Here is a 16,949-nt window from a genome sequence, read left to right on the forward strand (position 1 = left end):
TTCGGCTCCACCTGAGTTAATATCTGATTTTTGTTGACTTGTAAAATGTCTGGTTTTCTTGGATACAAAAAGGATGGTGCTGGACCAGAAGGATGCAAAAAAGTCAATTTTATTGTCTTCATTTTCACAATCTTTGGAGAGTACAGTAGCCGGCCACCAGCGCCGATCATATTCACAGGTCACATAACCAGTTATGTCATCCATTGCCAATCTTGTGCCGCCTTCTACCACTTCATGGACTTCACTGTCATTTTAGACCACAGGCTGAACAGATCTGAATTCAAGATTTTCGGAATGACACTGTAATAGTTATATTTAAAAATATTATCCCATCGCGATCCCAACTTGAATTTTAGTACAGATGTGGCTAAGGGCATAGCAGGCCCATGTGCATTTTTTTGAAATTTTTAAATAAAACGTTTTTTTTCGGAAATGCGTTTTAAAATTTTGCGTTCACATGGGTAAAATATTAACAAAGATACTCTTGTGACATATTTGGTGAAAGCCTGTATAGTTCTGAGTAGAATGGCGTTTATTTTGTTTTTCTAGCCTAAGTTATGAGGAGAAATGTAAAGGCAGGCAACACAGAAATTCGCACTTTTTCTGAACTTTGAAAATCAATTAAAAATCAAAAAAAATTTCTAGAATTTTTTTTTCTTCACATTTTGCATTCTCTGACACACTATTACCAAATAACAAAATCTCAAAAGAATTAAAAATATAGAGGGAAAAATCATTGGTTCACTTGACACGGAATGACCCAAATATGTTTTTATTACACTTTGTATATTTTTTTTTATATCCGTTTTTATTAGGTAGTGTTTATCAAAAATGTTGTTTTTCTTATTAGGAATTGCCTGGCTCTGTTGCGATGCTCGGCGGCAGGTCAGAATGCAAGCTCTAACATACCTGCAAAGAGCACTATTAGTCCACGATTTGCAGACCTTAGATGCACTTGAATGGGAAGCGTGTTTTAACAAGGTCAGATGAAAGTTATTTGACTCTGATAACAATTGTCGCCGCACGTGTGTAGATGATTACAGTTTTTTAAATTACTCTGTGGCATCATGTAATATATGGAATAATGTAGATTAAAATCCAGAGATGCTAAATCGGTTAGGATTGAGGTAGTAAACATGAGTTACCTTTTGGCCAAGCATTCAGTTATCCAATTGCTGTCTTCTGTTTCCCACCCATACACATATAGTACAAGCATGACTTGGCCAAGTGTACGTATGTTGTAAATAAGTGGAGAAAAGTAGGTCGCTGGCATAGTAGGCGTACGGACATTTCCACTTAATGAAATACATAAGATTGCTTTGTCATTTCCTGTAGATGCAGAATGTATTGTAACCTATTGTGATAATATTTCCACTTCTCTGCTTAGATGATACAGGTTTGTTTTATTTTAATCCATTTGTCCATTTTTTTTATTTATTTTTTTAGGTGCTGTTTCCACTGTTAACAAAACTTTTAGAGAATATTAGCCCGGCTGATGTAGGCGGAATGGAGGAGACACGAATGAGGGCCTCTACATTGCTTTCTAAAGTATGTAAGATAAGGTGTAGTATATCAATAAAGCTTAAAATTAAAGAGGATCTTCACCAAGTAGAAAATGCTCCAGTGCCACCAACTAGTATACATATAATCTACCAGGGGTCATACCTTTTGAATGAGTGGATGGGTTTTAATAAGAAAAACGTCAAATTGATCATGTGCACAGCAAGTATGAAATGATGTATTTTATTTATAGGGCTCGTTCACATCTGCGCCTTGTCTCTGTTCTGCAGGTTTCAGTTTCCTGCACAAACCAGAGGCAGGAGACGGAAACCGGCAGGACTCTTTCATACCCATTCATTTGAATGGGTTTGAAAGATATGCGGCGGTGAGCGTTTTATGCTCTCAGCCGCGAAACTGTTTTTTTAAAATTGGACACAGAGTCGGACATGCATGCAGTACTCTGTGTTCATTTTAAAAAAAAACAAAAAAAAACAAACTGTTTTGCGGCGGAGAGCATAAAACGCTCACCGGCGCTCACGACCAGAACTGCTCTGACAGCTTTCCGTCTTCTGCCTGCAGAACGGAGACCCGAACGCTAGTGTGAACCTAGCGTTTGCATTTTCTACTTGGTGCTGGATCTTCTTTACTCTGACAGATTACAGTAAAACATGCTTATTCAGTGTGAGCAAAAGGAGTGTTCATATCTAGTAATATAAAATCAAGTAAACAATATGCTCTTTGACTACTGAGAATATAATATATTTATCCACATCTATGGCCTAGATGTCAAACATAGAAATTGATGTGAAGGCTTTCTCCACATTGGACAATCCCTACTTGTCTCTTTAGTTGGGGCACTTGATAGTCGGCTGTAATCTGTGGGGGAAATTTGTTAATATCTGTGCATTGCCACCACAGGGAGAATGAAGGATTATGCAATACTTCTTCTTATCCATAAATTGTCTGCGTAATGCAGGAGATAACGTATGCTTACAGAGCAAAAGCTGCTCCTTTCACGCACTCTAACCAATGAATTATGGTGCTGAACAGAGGACCCTCTGTATTAACTCAGAATACCCTAATAAGGTGCATGAAAATGGGTTTTCTAATCTTAGCTGCCTCTTTGAGAAGCTTTGTTTTTGCAGGACATTAGATAAGCCACTGGAGGGAATTTACTAACCCGACTACTGTTGTGATTTAGACGTAAAATCTACACCAGCTCCTGATTCTTGTGGAATATGTTTCTGGTGCTCAGGAGTCTGGATAATTTTATTGGGAACCCACAGCCCCTTAGTAATTCAAGTATAACTTATTCTAGCCAGAGAACTTTTTAAGCCTAGCATGTGAAACTACAGTCTTCATAAATTCCCCCCACTCTGCTTGTGCCAGATTTCCTCCTCTGTTCCAACCAATACTACTTACCGTAAATCAAAGGGGTGTTTGAAACAGATAGCTCAGTCCTACTTGTAGTGGCTTTGCTGACTTTAGGACTATTGTAGCTAAGCCCAAATACATCAGTTGGTACACGGAGAACAGAGGTAACTGCTGCCATGGATAGCTCATTGGTGGGGGTCCAGAACCCACGACCCTACCAATCAGATATTAAATGACCAATTAGGTCATCAGTATCCTTTGCACAAAAAAAACCTGTTTAATGTAGAGCCTCTTTAATCCTGCAGACTAACATAATGTGGATGTATTAATGCAATATAATGATCTTTCTTTAATCAGTCTTAAAAGGATTCGAGTACCACCAAGCTACTTGTTTATTCTCTATGATGTATTTGTGGTCAGGACAAAATGTTCCATTGGTAGGTAATTGTCTGGGAAATGTAATATATCTGTAATTCCATCCTGCATTGCATTGCGCCTTTCTGGCCTCAGTAAATCGTACACTATGGATTTACGTCTGCGGATTCCTTTATTTGTATGTGATGAATAATATTTACAGTCCTTCCTATAAATGGGGGTTATATTTTACCGTATTTTTTTTGTACCTGACTAAAGGGCACACCTCAGATTTAGGCAGCAGAAAATGGTAGACTGGTTGAAGGGTCCACTCACCGGTGCCAGCTGTTCTTAGGTGTATTGCTCTGCTCTTTTGGCACTGAAGAGCTTTGATGTATCTATAGGCTGCATCCAGGAAGGTGATATGTGCTAAGAACCAAGATGGAGGCCCCATGTAAGCAAGTGCTGCCTCACATACTTCCCTTATGATAAAGCAGGGCACTGCATGTTGTACCCAGCCAATTAAAAAGCCATAAAGTAGGGAGGTTGCCTTGACTTTGGGCTATATAAGACTGTAGGCCAAAATCTAGAATATATTTTAGAACTATATCTTCTTTAACTCATTGGTTTCAGTGGGACACACCAATCATTTAATGTACATAATGTCTGGTCGGCTGATGTCAGGGCAAAGGATTTTAGTACGACTCCTCTGTTGGCTGCTTATGTCCCGTCACAACAACTGAGCAATGTCCCCTTCTTCCTACTGGATTGATGCCTAAGTTTTGTTGTTTGTACCTTTTATTATTGTGGTGTGTTTTTTCTATATTGCAATAACCATTGTTCTCTTTTTCCATAGGTCTTCCTGCAACATTTGTCTCCTTTACTGTCTCTTAGTACATTTGCAGCACTGTGGTTAACAATATTAGAATTTATGGACAAGTACATGCATGCTGGCTCCAGCGACTTACTGGTACGTATAAGCACTTTATAATGTAGTTAGGCTGAGCATTCATCCAGCTTTTCTCTGCATGTTGCAAATACTTTGTTTTATAGTGGTAGTAAGGGAGGGGTTCATTGGATGTACACAACATAAGGTAGTAATAACTGCAGCTGTTTTTCAAGATTATTTTAATATACAGCTTAGATTATTTTTCCAGCCTCTGTTATGCTGTAGTTTTTCAAAGATGCGTTCGGATGTGGCAAATTCATTGCGGATTGTTACATGGAAAAACTGCAGCAAACTTTGGTACATTGCAAAAGAACAGGCCTTTACAAAAGCTTATTCATTTGCTGAGGCTCTCTAGGTTGTGCAATTGTGGCAGATTTTACCCTTAGCAATTTGCTGCCACAAGGTTTTCCTAAGATATTTTAACAGCCTCACATTGCTTACAGGGCAGTTAATACTAAAGGCTCCCATATTGTGTATTGTGGTAGCCTTCTGACTCTCTCCTGAAAGATAATATTTGGGTAAGGAAGGGTTAGGCATTATAAATGATGATATGCTTGATGTTTTCCTGGGAGATAAGTTACTTGCAAACCTAAAACTATAGTTACCAACAGAGTTATAAGTTCATATATGCTATACGTTTTCTTTTTCAGACTGAGGCAATACCTGAATCCTTGAAAAATATGCTGCTTGTGATGGACACTGCTGGAATATTCCACAGCGCAGATTCTCGAACTGGATATTCAGATCTATGGGAGATCACGTGGGAGAGGATAGACTGCTTCCTACCTCGGCTAAGAGAGGAGCTTTTTAAGCAGACAGTAATACAGGGTATGTGCTGTGTCTTTATATATGTGCTGTGTCTTTATATATGAGGGTATAGATGTGTATGAATGGTATAACTATTATTAGACTACATGATGTTTGGGAACGAAGCAGTGGCAGAGATGCCATTTATCAGTGACATTGATGGATCTCAGCAGGCTGTGGTATTTGGGTGCTGCTTAGAAATAGTGGTTTAAGATTAAAATTCTGCACTAGGAAGATGTTGTCTTGTCTGCTTGCACCAATTATGCTTGGCCATTTCAGGGTGGGGTCCTACTTGGCAGCCAAGCTGTGACCACGATGCCGTCCCTTTCATACATGGCTAGCTAACTTGCGGGTAGATTCTCGCACGTGAGCCAGTTTACGGTTTTATTTTACTATACTTTTGCATTGTTTGTTTTTCTTTCTATCTATTCAGATCCGCCCCATGTAGCTGCAACTGAACCGCATCCTCAGAAAACTCTACCACCACCCACTATAGTTCCTGCTTCCTCAGAGCCCAAACCTGTCACCCAGACAGTGCAACCAGAGAGGCCAACAGAGCAAGCATATACTGGTAATGGTAATTATGCACATCTTACTTCAGCCACTTCTAGTACGTTTACCAGTTGCTGCAAAGACCCCTATAGATTCTTAGAGGACCATTCACCATCTTCACCTATTCAAGTTCTTAGCATCAGCTGGAACTTTTTCTCAATGCTTTTAGTTTTGATGCCTGATGTGCTATAAAAGCTTTGTAATGTCGGAAGGGCGGTGTCTGGCAGGGGGTGTAATTCAGACCCCCAATCAGAGGCAGCCAGTGACAGAGCTCAGAATCGCACCCCTTGTCTAGGCCTGCCTGACACCGCCCTCCTGACAGCACAGAGTCTAAATCACTTATCAGACACCAAAACTATCACGATTGATTGATCAGCAGCGGCGGGGGCTAGAGAAAAAAAAATCCAACTCTGCCAGAATCCGTAGAGGAGCAGCTATTAATTGATGTAAAGAGTTGGATTTGTTGAAGGTGGTGAAAGGTCCTCTTTAACCTGTTGCAGAGTCAACCGAAAATCAGTAGAGGAAAAAGTCTATTCATGGAGGACTTTTTCCTCTGCCAATTTCAGTTTAATAATGGACACCTCATGGAACCCACTATAGACAATGGGGTGCGCCAAGCTCAGTATGTCACTGCTGTCTTAGCAATCTACATCTCTGTTGTTCAGGTCCCCCCCCAATGGAACGAAATAACAAAATTGCAACATGGAATCAGAACCTAGTGTAACACCACGGAATAGCACAGGCATCATAGATTTTAAACTCTCACCACATGCTATTACTCTTCCAATGTATTAGTAAACTTGCCTTCCTATTCAAATGTATGTAAATTGCAGGAGCAGACTATATACAGTTATGTGCAGCAATGTATAAAGTTTTCTGGCCCTGTGAACCTGGACTGTTGTGTAAGGAATATTCCAATCTATAGATATGTATGCCGTTCACAAGCTAACAGTAGGGTCAGATATTTTTCCTATGTTCTTGAATTGTTCTTCTTTTAACGGTATTGTGCTACAAACGTAATAAAACATTGACAACTGGCTGTAACTATATTCCTATTGTCATTAGAATATGTTTCTACAAAGTCTGACTGTACAGTCTTAGTGTGTGGACAGACCCTACTGACAGAGAATAGTAACATCCAGATATTCAGGTGTTCAAACATTTCCATGAGGAATGCTGGAGGAATTCTATATCATAGAGTAGTACAGATCAGATAAACAGATTTGTAGTTTCACATATTGATACTCCACTTGTACACAATGTGTATATTTAACCCTATAGAGACACAGCTCAAAAGTGACTTGAGGACCAGGCCTCTTTTTTCAAAACTGACATGTGTCACTTTAAATGGCAATAACTTTGAGACGCTTTAACTTACACAAGTGATTCTGAGATTGTTTTTTCGTAACACATTGTACTTCATGTCAGTAGTAAATTTTTGTCAATATGTTTTGTCTTTCATTATGAAAAAATAGGAAATTTGGTGAAAATTTTGAAAAAAATGCAGTTTTCAAACTTTGAAATTGCAAGCCTTTCAAATAGAAATCCATACTACCCAAATTTTTTCATAAATATAATTAACCATGTCTCTGATTTATGTAGCAATCAAATTTTAATCACCCTTTCATTTTTTTCAGATATTATAAGGCTTACAAGTCAAGCAGTAATTTTCCAAATTTTCAAGAAAATTTCCAAAACACATTTTTCAAGGGACCAGTTCAGTTCTGAAGGGTACTTGAAAGGCCTCTCTAATAAAACCCCCCAAAAATCACTCCATTCTAAAAACTGCACTCTTGAAAGAATCCAAAACAGCAGTTAGAAAGTTTCTTAACCCTTTCAGCATTTCACAACAATTACAACAAAATGGAGGTCAAATTTACATTTTTCAATTTCTGTCACTAATATATTCATTTAGCCCTAGAATTTACACATTTACTAAGGGTTAAAGGAGAAACTGCACCCCACATTTTGTTACACAATTTCTCCCGAACACGATAATACCCCATATGTGCTGGTACCCTAATGTACGGGCACACGATCGCTCTCAGAACGGATGGAGCGCTAATTGGATTTTGTAGGCCAGATTTTGCTACAATACTTTTCAGGCGCCATGTCCCTTTTGCAAAGCCCCCAAGGTGCCAAAACAGTGGAAACCCCCAAAATGTCACCCCATTTTGGAAACTAGACCCCTCAAGGAATTTATCAAGGGGTATAGTGAGCCCTTGGACCCTACAGGTGTTTCACAGATTTTTTTACCATTGAGATGTGAAAATGAAAAATTACTTTTTTTTATAATAAAATGTCACTGTAGCCCCAAATTTTTCATCTTCACAAGGGGTTAAAGGAAAAATTGCACCCCACATTTTGTTACAAAATTTCTCCCGAACACGACAATACCCAATATGTGCTGGTACCCTAATGTACGGGCACACGGTCGCTCTCAGAGCGGATGGAGCGCTAATTGGATTTCGTAGGCCAGATTTTGGAACAATACTTTTCAGGCACCATGTCCCATTTGCAGAGCTCCCAAGGTGCCAAAACAGTGGAAACCCCCAAATGTGACCCCATTTTGGAAACTATACCCCTCAAAGAATTTACTAAGGGGTATAGTGAGCACTTTGACCCTACAGGAGTGTAACAGAATTGGCCCAACAAAAGGAAAAGTGACATTTTTTGCTATAAAATGTTGCTTTAACCCCAAATTTTGCATTTCCACAAGGGGTTAAAAGAGAAAATGCACCCCAAAAATTGTCAAGCATTTTCTCCCAACTACAGAAATGCCCCTTATGTGGATGTAAAGTGATGTATGGGCACACTGTAAGGTCCAGAGCTGAAGGATCGCTATTGGGATTTTAGAGGGCAAATTTAGCTGAAATCTGTTTCAGGCACCATGTTGCATTTGGAGAGCCCCTGAAGTGCTAGAACAGTGGAACCCCCCTCCCCAAATGACCCCATTTTGAAAACTAGACCCCTCAAGGAATTTATCAAGGGGTTTAGTGAGCACTTGGACCCTACAGGTGTTTCACAGATTTTTTTTTACCATTGAGATGTGAAAATGAAAAATTACTTTTTTCCAATAAATCGTCCATTTAGCGCCATATTTTTAATTTTTACAAGTAGTTAGAGAATTAAAAGCCCCCCAGTTTGTCACACAATGTCTCCTGAACACGGCAATACCCCATATGTGGCCATAATCTGCTGTATGGGAACATGGCGGGGCTCAGAATGGAAAGAGGGCTATTTGGCTTTTGAGGGCAGTTTTCTGGTGCCATGTCGCATTTGCAGAGCCCCTAACGTACCAATACAATGGAAACCCCTCAAAAGTGACCCCATTTTAGAAACTACACCTGTCAAGGAATGAATAAAGGGGTATTATCATTTTGAGCCTAAAAATGCTTCCCAAAAATTAATGTACAAAATGAAAATTTTAATTTTTAAAGAAATCTGCCATTTCGGTGCCCAATACGTTGCACCCACTTCGTGTTGTCAGAGACCTGCACTCCTAAAACTATTAAGTGGGCCATCCTGAGGGGCAAAAAATTATATATGTAGGTATAAACTGCTGCTTGGGCACATAGCAGGGCTCAGAAGGGAAGGAGCACTGCGCTTTTTAGCTTTTGGGGTACAGATTTAGAGGGACTTTCTGGGTGCCATGATGTTTTTGCAGAGCCCTGGAGGTGCCAGTGAACTGGAATTCCCCAAGAAGTGACCCCATTCTGTAAGGGCAATTTTAGGGTCTCTGCAAAAGTGTCATGGCATCCAAAAAAAAAACCGTCTAAGTCTGTGCTACAAAAACCCAATAACCCTTCTTCCCTTCTGTGTCCGGCTGTGCCCTAATATCAATTTATACCCACATATGACATTACGTGCATTATCCGGGGTACACCAGTATCATACATGTGTCATATATGTGGCATAAAATGCAGTTTGGGCACACAGCAGGGGGCAGAAGGGAAGGAGCGCGATGAGGCTTTTGGAGTACAGATTCAGATGTTTGGTATCTGGACGCCATGATATGTTTGTAGAGCCTGTAGGGTACCAGAAAAGTGGATTCCCCAAAGGAGTGACCCCAGTTTGAAAACTGCACCCCTCAAAGAATTTATCAGGGGGTGTAGTGAGTATTAGTATCCCAGACGTGACTGCACAGCGGATGGCGAAGAGTGAATATATAAGCTGTGCGGAGGACATTGCAAACACCGAATTTCCTACTAGGTCCCAGTAGCTCCTATAATTGGGGGAGTCACTCTGGGGGTCACTTTGGGGTCACTTCTGGTATATTTTCCCTCGTAAGCTCTAAATCTGGGGTGTCCCCTGATATTCGCTCACACAGCTTATATATTCCCTTCCTGACGCCGCCAGTTGTATTCTAATGATTTGGCGATTTTTGCGGGTTTTTATTCTTGCATTACTAGATGCTATATTTTCTTTACTTTTCTGGTGACGCAGCCATATAAGGGCTTGTTGTTTGCGGGATGAGATGTAGAGATGAGCGAACAGTGTTCTATCGAACACATGTTCGATCGGATATCAGGGTGTTCGCCATGTTCGAATCGAACACCACGTGGTAAAGTGCGCCAAAATTCGATTCCCCTCCCACCTTCCCTGGCGCCTTTTTTGCACCAATAACAGCGCAGGGGAGGTGGGACAGGAACTACGACACCGGGGGCATTGAAAAAAATTGGAAAAAGTCATTGGCTGCCGAAATCAGGTGACCTCCATTTTAGACGAATAGTGGATTTCAAATCCGGGTCATATGAGAATGTGAACTTTGTGACTATGAGACAGGGATAGCTGTACAGGCAGGGATAGCTAGGGATAACCTTTATTTAGGGGGGAATGTTATTAAAAATAACTTTTTGGGGCTCTATCGGGTGTGTAATTGTGATTTTTGTGAGATAAACTTTTTCCCATAGGGATGCATTGGCCAGCGCTGATTGGCCGAATTCCGTACTCTGGCCAATCAGTGCTGGCCAATGCATTCTATTAGCTTGATGAAGCAGAGTGTGCACAAGGGTTCAAGCGCACCCTCGGCTCTGATGTAGCAGAGCCGAGGCTGCACAAGGGTTCAAGCGCACCCTCGGCTCTGATGTAGGAGAGCCGAGGGTGCACTTGAACCCTTGTGCACCCTCGGCTCTGCTACATCAGAGCCGAGGGTGCGCTTGAACCCTTGTGCACACTCTGCTTCATCAAGCTAATAGAATGCATTGGCCAGCGCTGATTGGCCAATGTATTCTATTAGCCTGATGAAGTAGAGCTGAATGTGTGTGCTAAGCACACACATTCAGCTCTACTTCATCGGGCTAATAGAATGCATTGGCCAGCGCTGATTGGCCAGAGTACGGAACTCGACCAATCAGCGCTGGCTCTGCTGGAGGAGGCGGAGTCTAAGATCGCTCCACACCAGTCTCCATTCAGGTCCGACCTTAGACTCCGCCTCCTCCGGCAGAGCCAGCGCTGATTGGCCGAAGGCTGGCCAATGCATTCCTATGCGAATGCAGACTTAGCAGTGCTGAGTCAGTTTTGCTCAACTACACATCTGATGCACACTCGGCACTGCTACATCAGATGTAGCAATCTGATGTAGCAGAGCCGAGGGTGCACTAGAACCCCTGTGCAAACTCAGTTCACGCTAATAGAATGCATTGGCCAGCGCTGATTGGCCAATGCATTCTATTAGCCCGATGAAGTAGAGCTGAATGTGTGTGCTAAGCACACACATTCAGCACTGCTTCATCACGCCAATACAATGCATTAGCCAGTGCTGATTGGCCAGAGTACGGAATTCGGCCAATCAGCGCTGGCTCTGCTGGAGGAGGCGGAGTCTAATGTCGGACCTGAATGGAGACTGGTGTGGAGCGATCTTAGACTCCGCCTCCTCCAGCAGAGCCAGCGCTGATTGGTCGAGTTCCGTACTCTGGCCAATCAGCGCTGGCCAATGCATTCTATTAGCCCGATGAAGTAGAGCTGAATGTGTGTGCTTAGCACACACATTCAGCTCTACTTCATCAGGCTAATAGAATACATTGGCCAATCAGCGCTGGCCAATGCATTCTATTAGCTTGATGAAGCAGAGTGTGCACAAGGGTTCAAGCGCACCCTCGGCTCTGATGTAGCAGAGCTGAGGGTGCACAAGGGTTCAAGTGCACCCTCGGCTCTCCTACATCAGAGCCGAGGGTGCGCTTGAACCCTTGTGCAGCCTCAGCTCTGCTACATCAGAGCCGAGGGTGCGCTTGAACCCTTGTGCACACTCTGCTTCATCAAGCTAATAGAATGCATTGGCCAGCGCTGATTGGCCAGAGTACGGAATTCGGCCAATCAGCGCTGGCTCTGCTGGAGGAGGCGGAGTCTAAGATCGCTCCACACCAGTCTCCATTCAGGTCCGACCTTAGACTCCGCCTCCTCCAGCAGAGCCAGCGCTGATTGGCCGAATTCCGTACTCTGGCCAATCAGCACTGGCTAATGCATTGTATTGGCGTGATGAAGCAGTGCTGAATGAGTGTGCTTAGCACACACATTCAGCTCTACTTCATCGGGCTAATAGAATGCATTGGCCAATCAGCGCTGGCCAATGCATTCTATTAGCGTGAACTGAGTTTGCACAGGGGTTCTAGTGCACCCTCGGCTCTGCTACATCAGATTGCTACATCTGATGTAGCAGTGCCGAGTGTGCATCAGATGTGTAGTTGAGCAAAACTGACTCAGCACTGCTAAGTCTGCATTCGCATAGGAATGCATTGGCCAGCCTTCGGCCAATCAGCGCTGGCTCTGCCGGAGGAGGCGGAGTCTAAGGTCGGACCTGAATGGAGACTGGTGTGGAGCTATCTTAGACTCCGCCTCCTCCAGCAGAGCCAGCGCTGATTGGTCGAGTTCCGTACTCTGGCCAATCAGCACTGGCCAATGCATTTCTATGGGGAAAAGTTAGCTTGCGAAAATCGCAAACTGACAGGGATTTCCATGAAATAAAGTGACTTTTATGCCCCCAGACATGCTTCCCCTGCTGTCCCAGTGTCATTCCAGGGTGTTGGTATCATTTCCTGGGGTGTCATAGTGGACTTGGTGACCCTCCAGACACGAATTTGGGTTTCCCCCTTAACGAGTTTATGTTCCCCATAGACTATAATGGGGTTCGAAACCCATTCGAACACTCGAACAGTGAGCGGCTGTTCGAATCGAATTTCGAACCTCGAACATTTTAGTGTTCGCTCATCTCTAATGAGATGTATTTTGTAATGACACCATTTTTGGGTGCCTACAACTTACTGAATACATTTTATTAACTCTTTTTTTGCTGGATTTAAATAAAAAAAATCAATTCTGGTATTGCGTTTTACCTTGTAAATTTTTCGCCATGCAGCGTACAGTATAAGTAACATATTATCTTTATTCTGTGGGTCGGTACGGTTACGGCGATACCTCATTTATATTTTTTTATGCGTAACTAATTCTGCAGAACAAAAACACATTTGGAGACATAAATCAATGTTTTTTGCATCGCCATCTTCTGAGAGGCGTAACATTTTTATTTTTTGGTTGACAGTGTTGGTTGGGGGCTTATTTTTTGCGGGACAATGTGTGCTTTTTATTGGTACTGTTGTGAGGTGCATTTGACTTTTTGATCACTTTTTATAGCACATTCTGTAAGGTGAGATGGCGAAAAATCACTACTTCCGGCGGGTTTTTTCCGTTTTTTTTTTTTCCGTCATTCACCGTGTACATTAAATATTGTTTCAGTTTTATTGTACAGATTGTTACGGACACGGCGATACCAAATATGTATTTTTATTAATTTTTAGTTGTTTTTTTTTATAATTCATTTTCTATAGAAAAAAAGGGTTTTTGGGGCTTGATAACTTTATTAATTGTTTCAAAACACTTTTTTTTTTTTTTTCCACTTTTTTTTTTTTAACTTTTTCATGTGTCCCTATGGGACACTTGCATGAGTGAAGCTTGCATCACTGATCCTGTTTACAGAGTGAGTCACAGGCTTCAGTAAGAGCCTGCACGTTATCACTCTGTAAACAGGAAGTGAAGCTCGGCTCGTGCAGACGGACGGGACAGTACAGCTCCAGAAGACGCCGGCCAGGATACAAAGGTAAGTGGGACTCAGGACTGCCAGGGGTGACTAATCAGACCCCTGGCTACATGGTAGGGATACCAGCACCCCCCGATCTCGTAGCGGGGGGTGCCGGGGATCCCTACAAGATCGGGCAACCCGTTGTTTGCCGTGATCATGTTTGATCACGGCAATCAACGGGTTAAAACCCAAAATCAGCACTCATGTCTGATGGAGGGGGATGGAGCAGGATGTTAGGTGTCAGATACAACTAACACCTGCTCCAAGAACACCCGCACTGCGCTGCGGGGATTGTTTACATCCATGTGGTACTATTACCACATCGGTCGTGAAGCACTAGACATCCATGTGGTAATAGTACCACATGGGTCGGGAAGGGGTTAACTAGTTTTACGTATTACAACACAGGAGAGTGAAGTCTTGCTATGTTAAGTGTAATGGACATGTATGTAAACTGTTTATAATGCCACTGGCAGGAGTTGATGTGGCTCTTGCAACGTGAACAAGTATGGAAGTAAAATTATTTAATTTTGGAAGGGATTGTAGACCACATTCTGTTCTTGACCTGACAAGTAGGTATTTCATTCTCTACTGTAACTTAATACTAAATACCAAGCACTGTAAAGTCAAACTAGTTTTCAAAGCTTGAATGAGTGTAGGCCCAGGAAAAATATATGTACCAAGTTCCAGTGGGATACACTTATTACTATGGTGCACTTTGGCTTATTTATTAAAGTGTTATTATAGTAACAATCTCTCTTGTGTTTGCCTCACAGACACTGACTCTACAAGCCCAGGACTATCTACAGCACCAGGATCCAGTCCTTCAAGTACTCCAATGAGGATGAGTCCTGTCACAGAGATTCCACCACCTATAGCTCAGTCTCCTCTCATCTTGCACCCCTTAACCTCCCCATTACAGGTGGGAGTTCCACCAATGTCTCTGCCAATTATTCTTAATCCTGCTTTAATAGAGGCTACCTCTCCCGTACCCCTCCTGTCCACTCCTCGGCCCGCTGAAACATCACCAGTGTCAGAAGTCAACTGACCCCAGAGTGATGAACTATGCTGGATTTCCATAAGAACTTGCAGTGGCGCTGGCATGGAGATCCACTGCCACGTTTATTTAAGAGACATAATAATTCTTCTACGATAAACAGACATTGATAGGACACAGTCACAGTGGATAAAATCTAGAATAAGCAGCTTTTCCCAATCTCCTTCTGATTGACCTCCTAGCCATGATCAAGCAATTCTAACAAACTCTGTACACTGTAAAGACATTTTGTAACGCAAAGAAAACAAAGGCTTGATATGACGTTTTATGTAATGTTCCATAATAGGGAGATATCTGGAGAGTCCATGTCCTGAATGTGTAAGAGCCGTTGTTTTAAGCTTAGACATTCCTTGTGTAAAACATGTTTGAGAAGTTTAATTTTCCTTCAATATACTTATGTTTCATCTTGTTGTCTAGGCACCCTTTGTTGGAAATTCCCTTTCCAGGATGGGACAGATCTGAGGGGCCCAAGTTGTTTTAGTGGTCCCTAACTTTTAGGGTGCTTTCTACTCCTTAAAAAAAAAATGTTACTGCTAGACCACTAAAAAAAATAGGTTCTGAAGTCCGCAGAGATGTGTCCAGCCTTGATTTTTGCTTTAACCAACATTTCTACACCCCAAGAGCATGGATGGGTGTTAATTCCTTTGTCAAAGAATTGAACATCATCCAGACAGCTGTAATTTGGCTACAATACAGACCCTAAGATATAGCGAAATATCCCCTCCTAAGCCACAGATCTCTAGTGATCTATAGACTCCTATGAGGCTACCAGTGTGTGTTATTAGAACTGAAGTAGGGAAGGGATTTTAGACCTTTTAATATGGACCCTAAAATCCAATCAGTTATGGCCATCTGAAAGAGGTGTAGGGGTAAGACACAGTCCAGCTTTCACTCAAGGCTGAAACCCTCTCATGATGGATAATGGTGCCATAAATTTGTGGCTAATTCCCTATAAATTTATGTGCTCATTGGCCATTGAGGTAGTTGGGTTTCAATCTGTCGTTGCAATCGCTTTAGATCATATGGTCTTATCTATAACTTAATATTTGCAATATTGTTGCCAATGTGTGCAGTCAATGTAAACATTAGCGCTACTGCAGATATTGTGGTTTCTAACTCTGACAACTGTTAGGTGTAAAACTGACTATTTTGTAGAGGGCGGACATGACTGCAAGAGGATTATAACACTTTGAAGTGCATTAAACATAGCGTACATACTTGTCAGAAAGCTGCAATTGAAAAGGCAATCTCAGTGAGCCGCTAAATTACTCTGAATGTTTGCACAGACGGACATTTAACTTTTTAAATGTTGTCATTGTATTTAAAATTGTATGTAAAATTGTCCCCCAGTTGCATACAAGAACCCTCTACCATTTTGTTTTTGTTACTTTGTAAACCGTTATATTGCTAGTGATCCGATGTAATCACTTACAAATTATGGATCAGCAAAAATCAAAACAAGTTTACATTGCATTAAGATGTTGTTTGGCGTGATATGTGTCCTTTTTGATTTTACCATGCCATTTGTTTTGCCATTGTTTCATAATATTCATGGAGGAGAGGCCCCTAATTTAAATAAAAATTTGTTTTACTTTCTTTTCTCCATGTATCTTTGCTCAGTTTATAACAAAGACAAGCTGCATGTAATTCACTGTCTGTTCTCTCGTGTTCTATGGCTGCTCAAAGGTTTAAAGACATTGTAATCCATTGTTAAGAAAAGCAGATAAGTAAATATATACAGACAACATAAATGATGTACATAAATACAGGATTAAATTGTACTTTTTATGATGTAATAAAGTTATCAGATGTTCTATGTATTGCTCGGTTATATTACAAGTTACGTGATACTAGTGGGTTCAGTTTATCATATAGAGAATATACTCAGGGACCCAGAATTTACCCCTAATCTACATTTCGGCTCACCAACCAAAGACTGCTTGGACTTGCTGGATATTTTCTGATGCCTGTTGGCCAAAAATGTTTTGTGTCTTTTGTTTTTTTTTTGTTTTTTATTTTTGTATCGTTGTTACTGTAAGGGAGCATTCACACGGTGTAACGTGCCGCGAGATTTGGCACGTGTACGCCGCGTGACCCTTTGCGTGCCGTACACGCTCCCATTCATTTCAATGGGAGCGTATGCGCCACGCTAGTTTGCGGCCGTGCATTTATTCACGGCCGCAAACTAGCGCATCGCATACGCTCCCCGCTCCCATTGAAATGAATGGGAGCGTGTACGGCACGCAAAGGGTCACGCGGCATACACGTTCCAAATCTCGCGG

General features: G+C 41.8%; 1 protein-coding gene across 15 annotated transcripts in view; it reads left to right on the forward strand.

Moving 5' to 3' along the window:
• The window catches only part of GBF1 (golgi brefeldin A resistant guanine nucleotide exchange factor 1), a 140,150-nt gene extending 123,889 nt beyond the window's left edge, over positions 1–16,261 (forward strand). For 13 of the 15 annotated variants that reach the window (XM_075258143.1, XM_075258150.1, XM_075258152.1 and 10 more), the window contains 6 exons: positions 851–981; positions 1,447–1,548; positions 4,085–4,198; positions 4,828–5,005; positions 5,418–5,561; positions 14,387–16,261. In XM_075258143.1, the coding sequence (XP_075114244.1) occupies positions 851–981; positions 1,447–1,548; positions 4,085–4,198; positions 4,828–5,005; positions 5,418–5,561; positions 14,387–14,658 (941 nt within the window). In that variant the 3' untranslated portion in view covers positions 14,659–16,261. The remainder of the gene's footprint in view (positions 1–850; positions 982–1,446; positions 1,549–4,084; positions 4,199–4,827; positions 5,006–5,417; positions 5,562–14,386) is intronic. The other 2 variants (XM_075258142.1, XM_075258149.1) reach the window with 1 other exon arrangement.
• Positions 16,262–16,949: the final 688 nt, after the last annotated feature.

Source organism: Leptodactylus fuscus, chromosome 10 (genome assembly GCF_031893055.1).
Source record: "Leptodactylus fuscus isolate aLepFus1 chromosome 10, aLepFus1.hap2, whole genome shotgun sequence".
NCBI lineage: Eukaryota > Metazoa > Chordata > Amphibia > Anura > Leptodactylidae > Leptodactylus > Leptodactylus fuscus.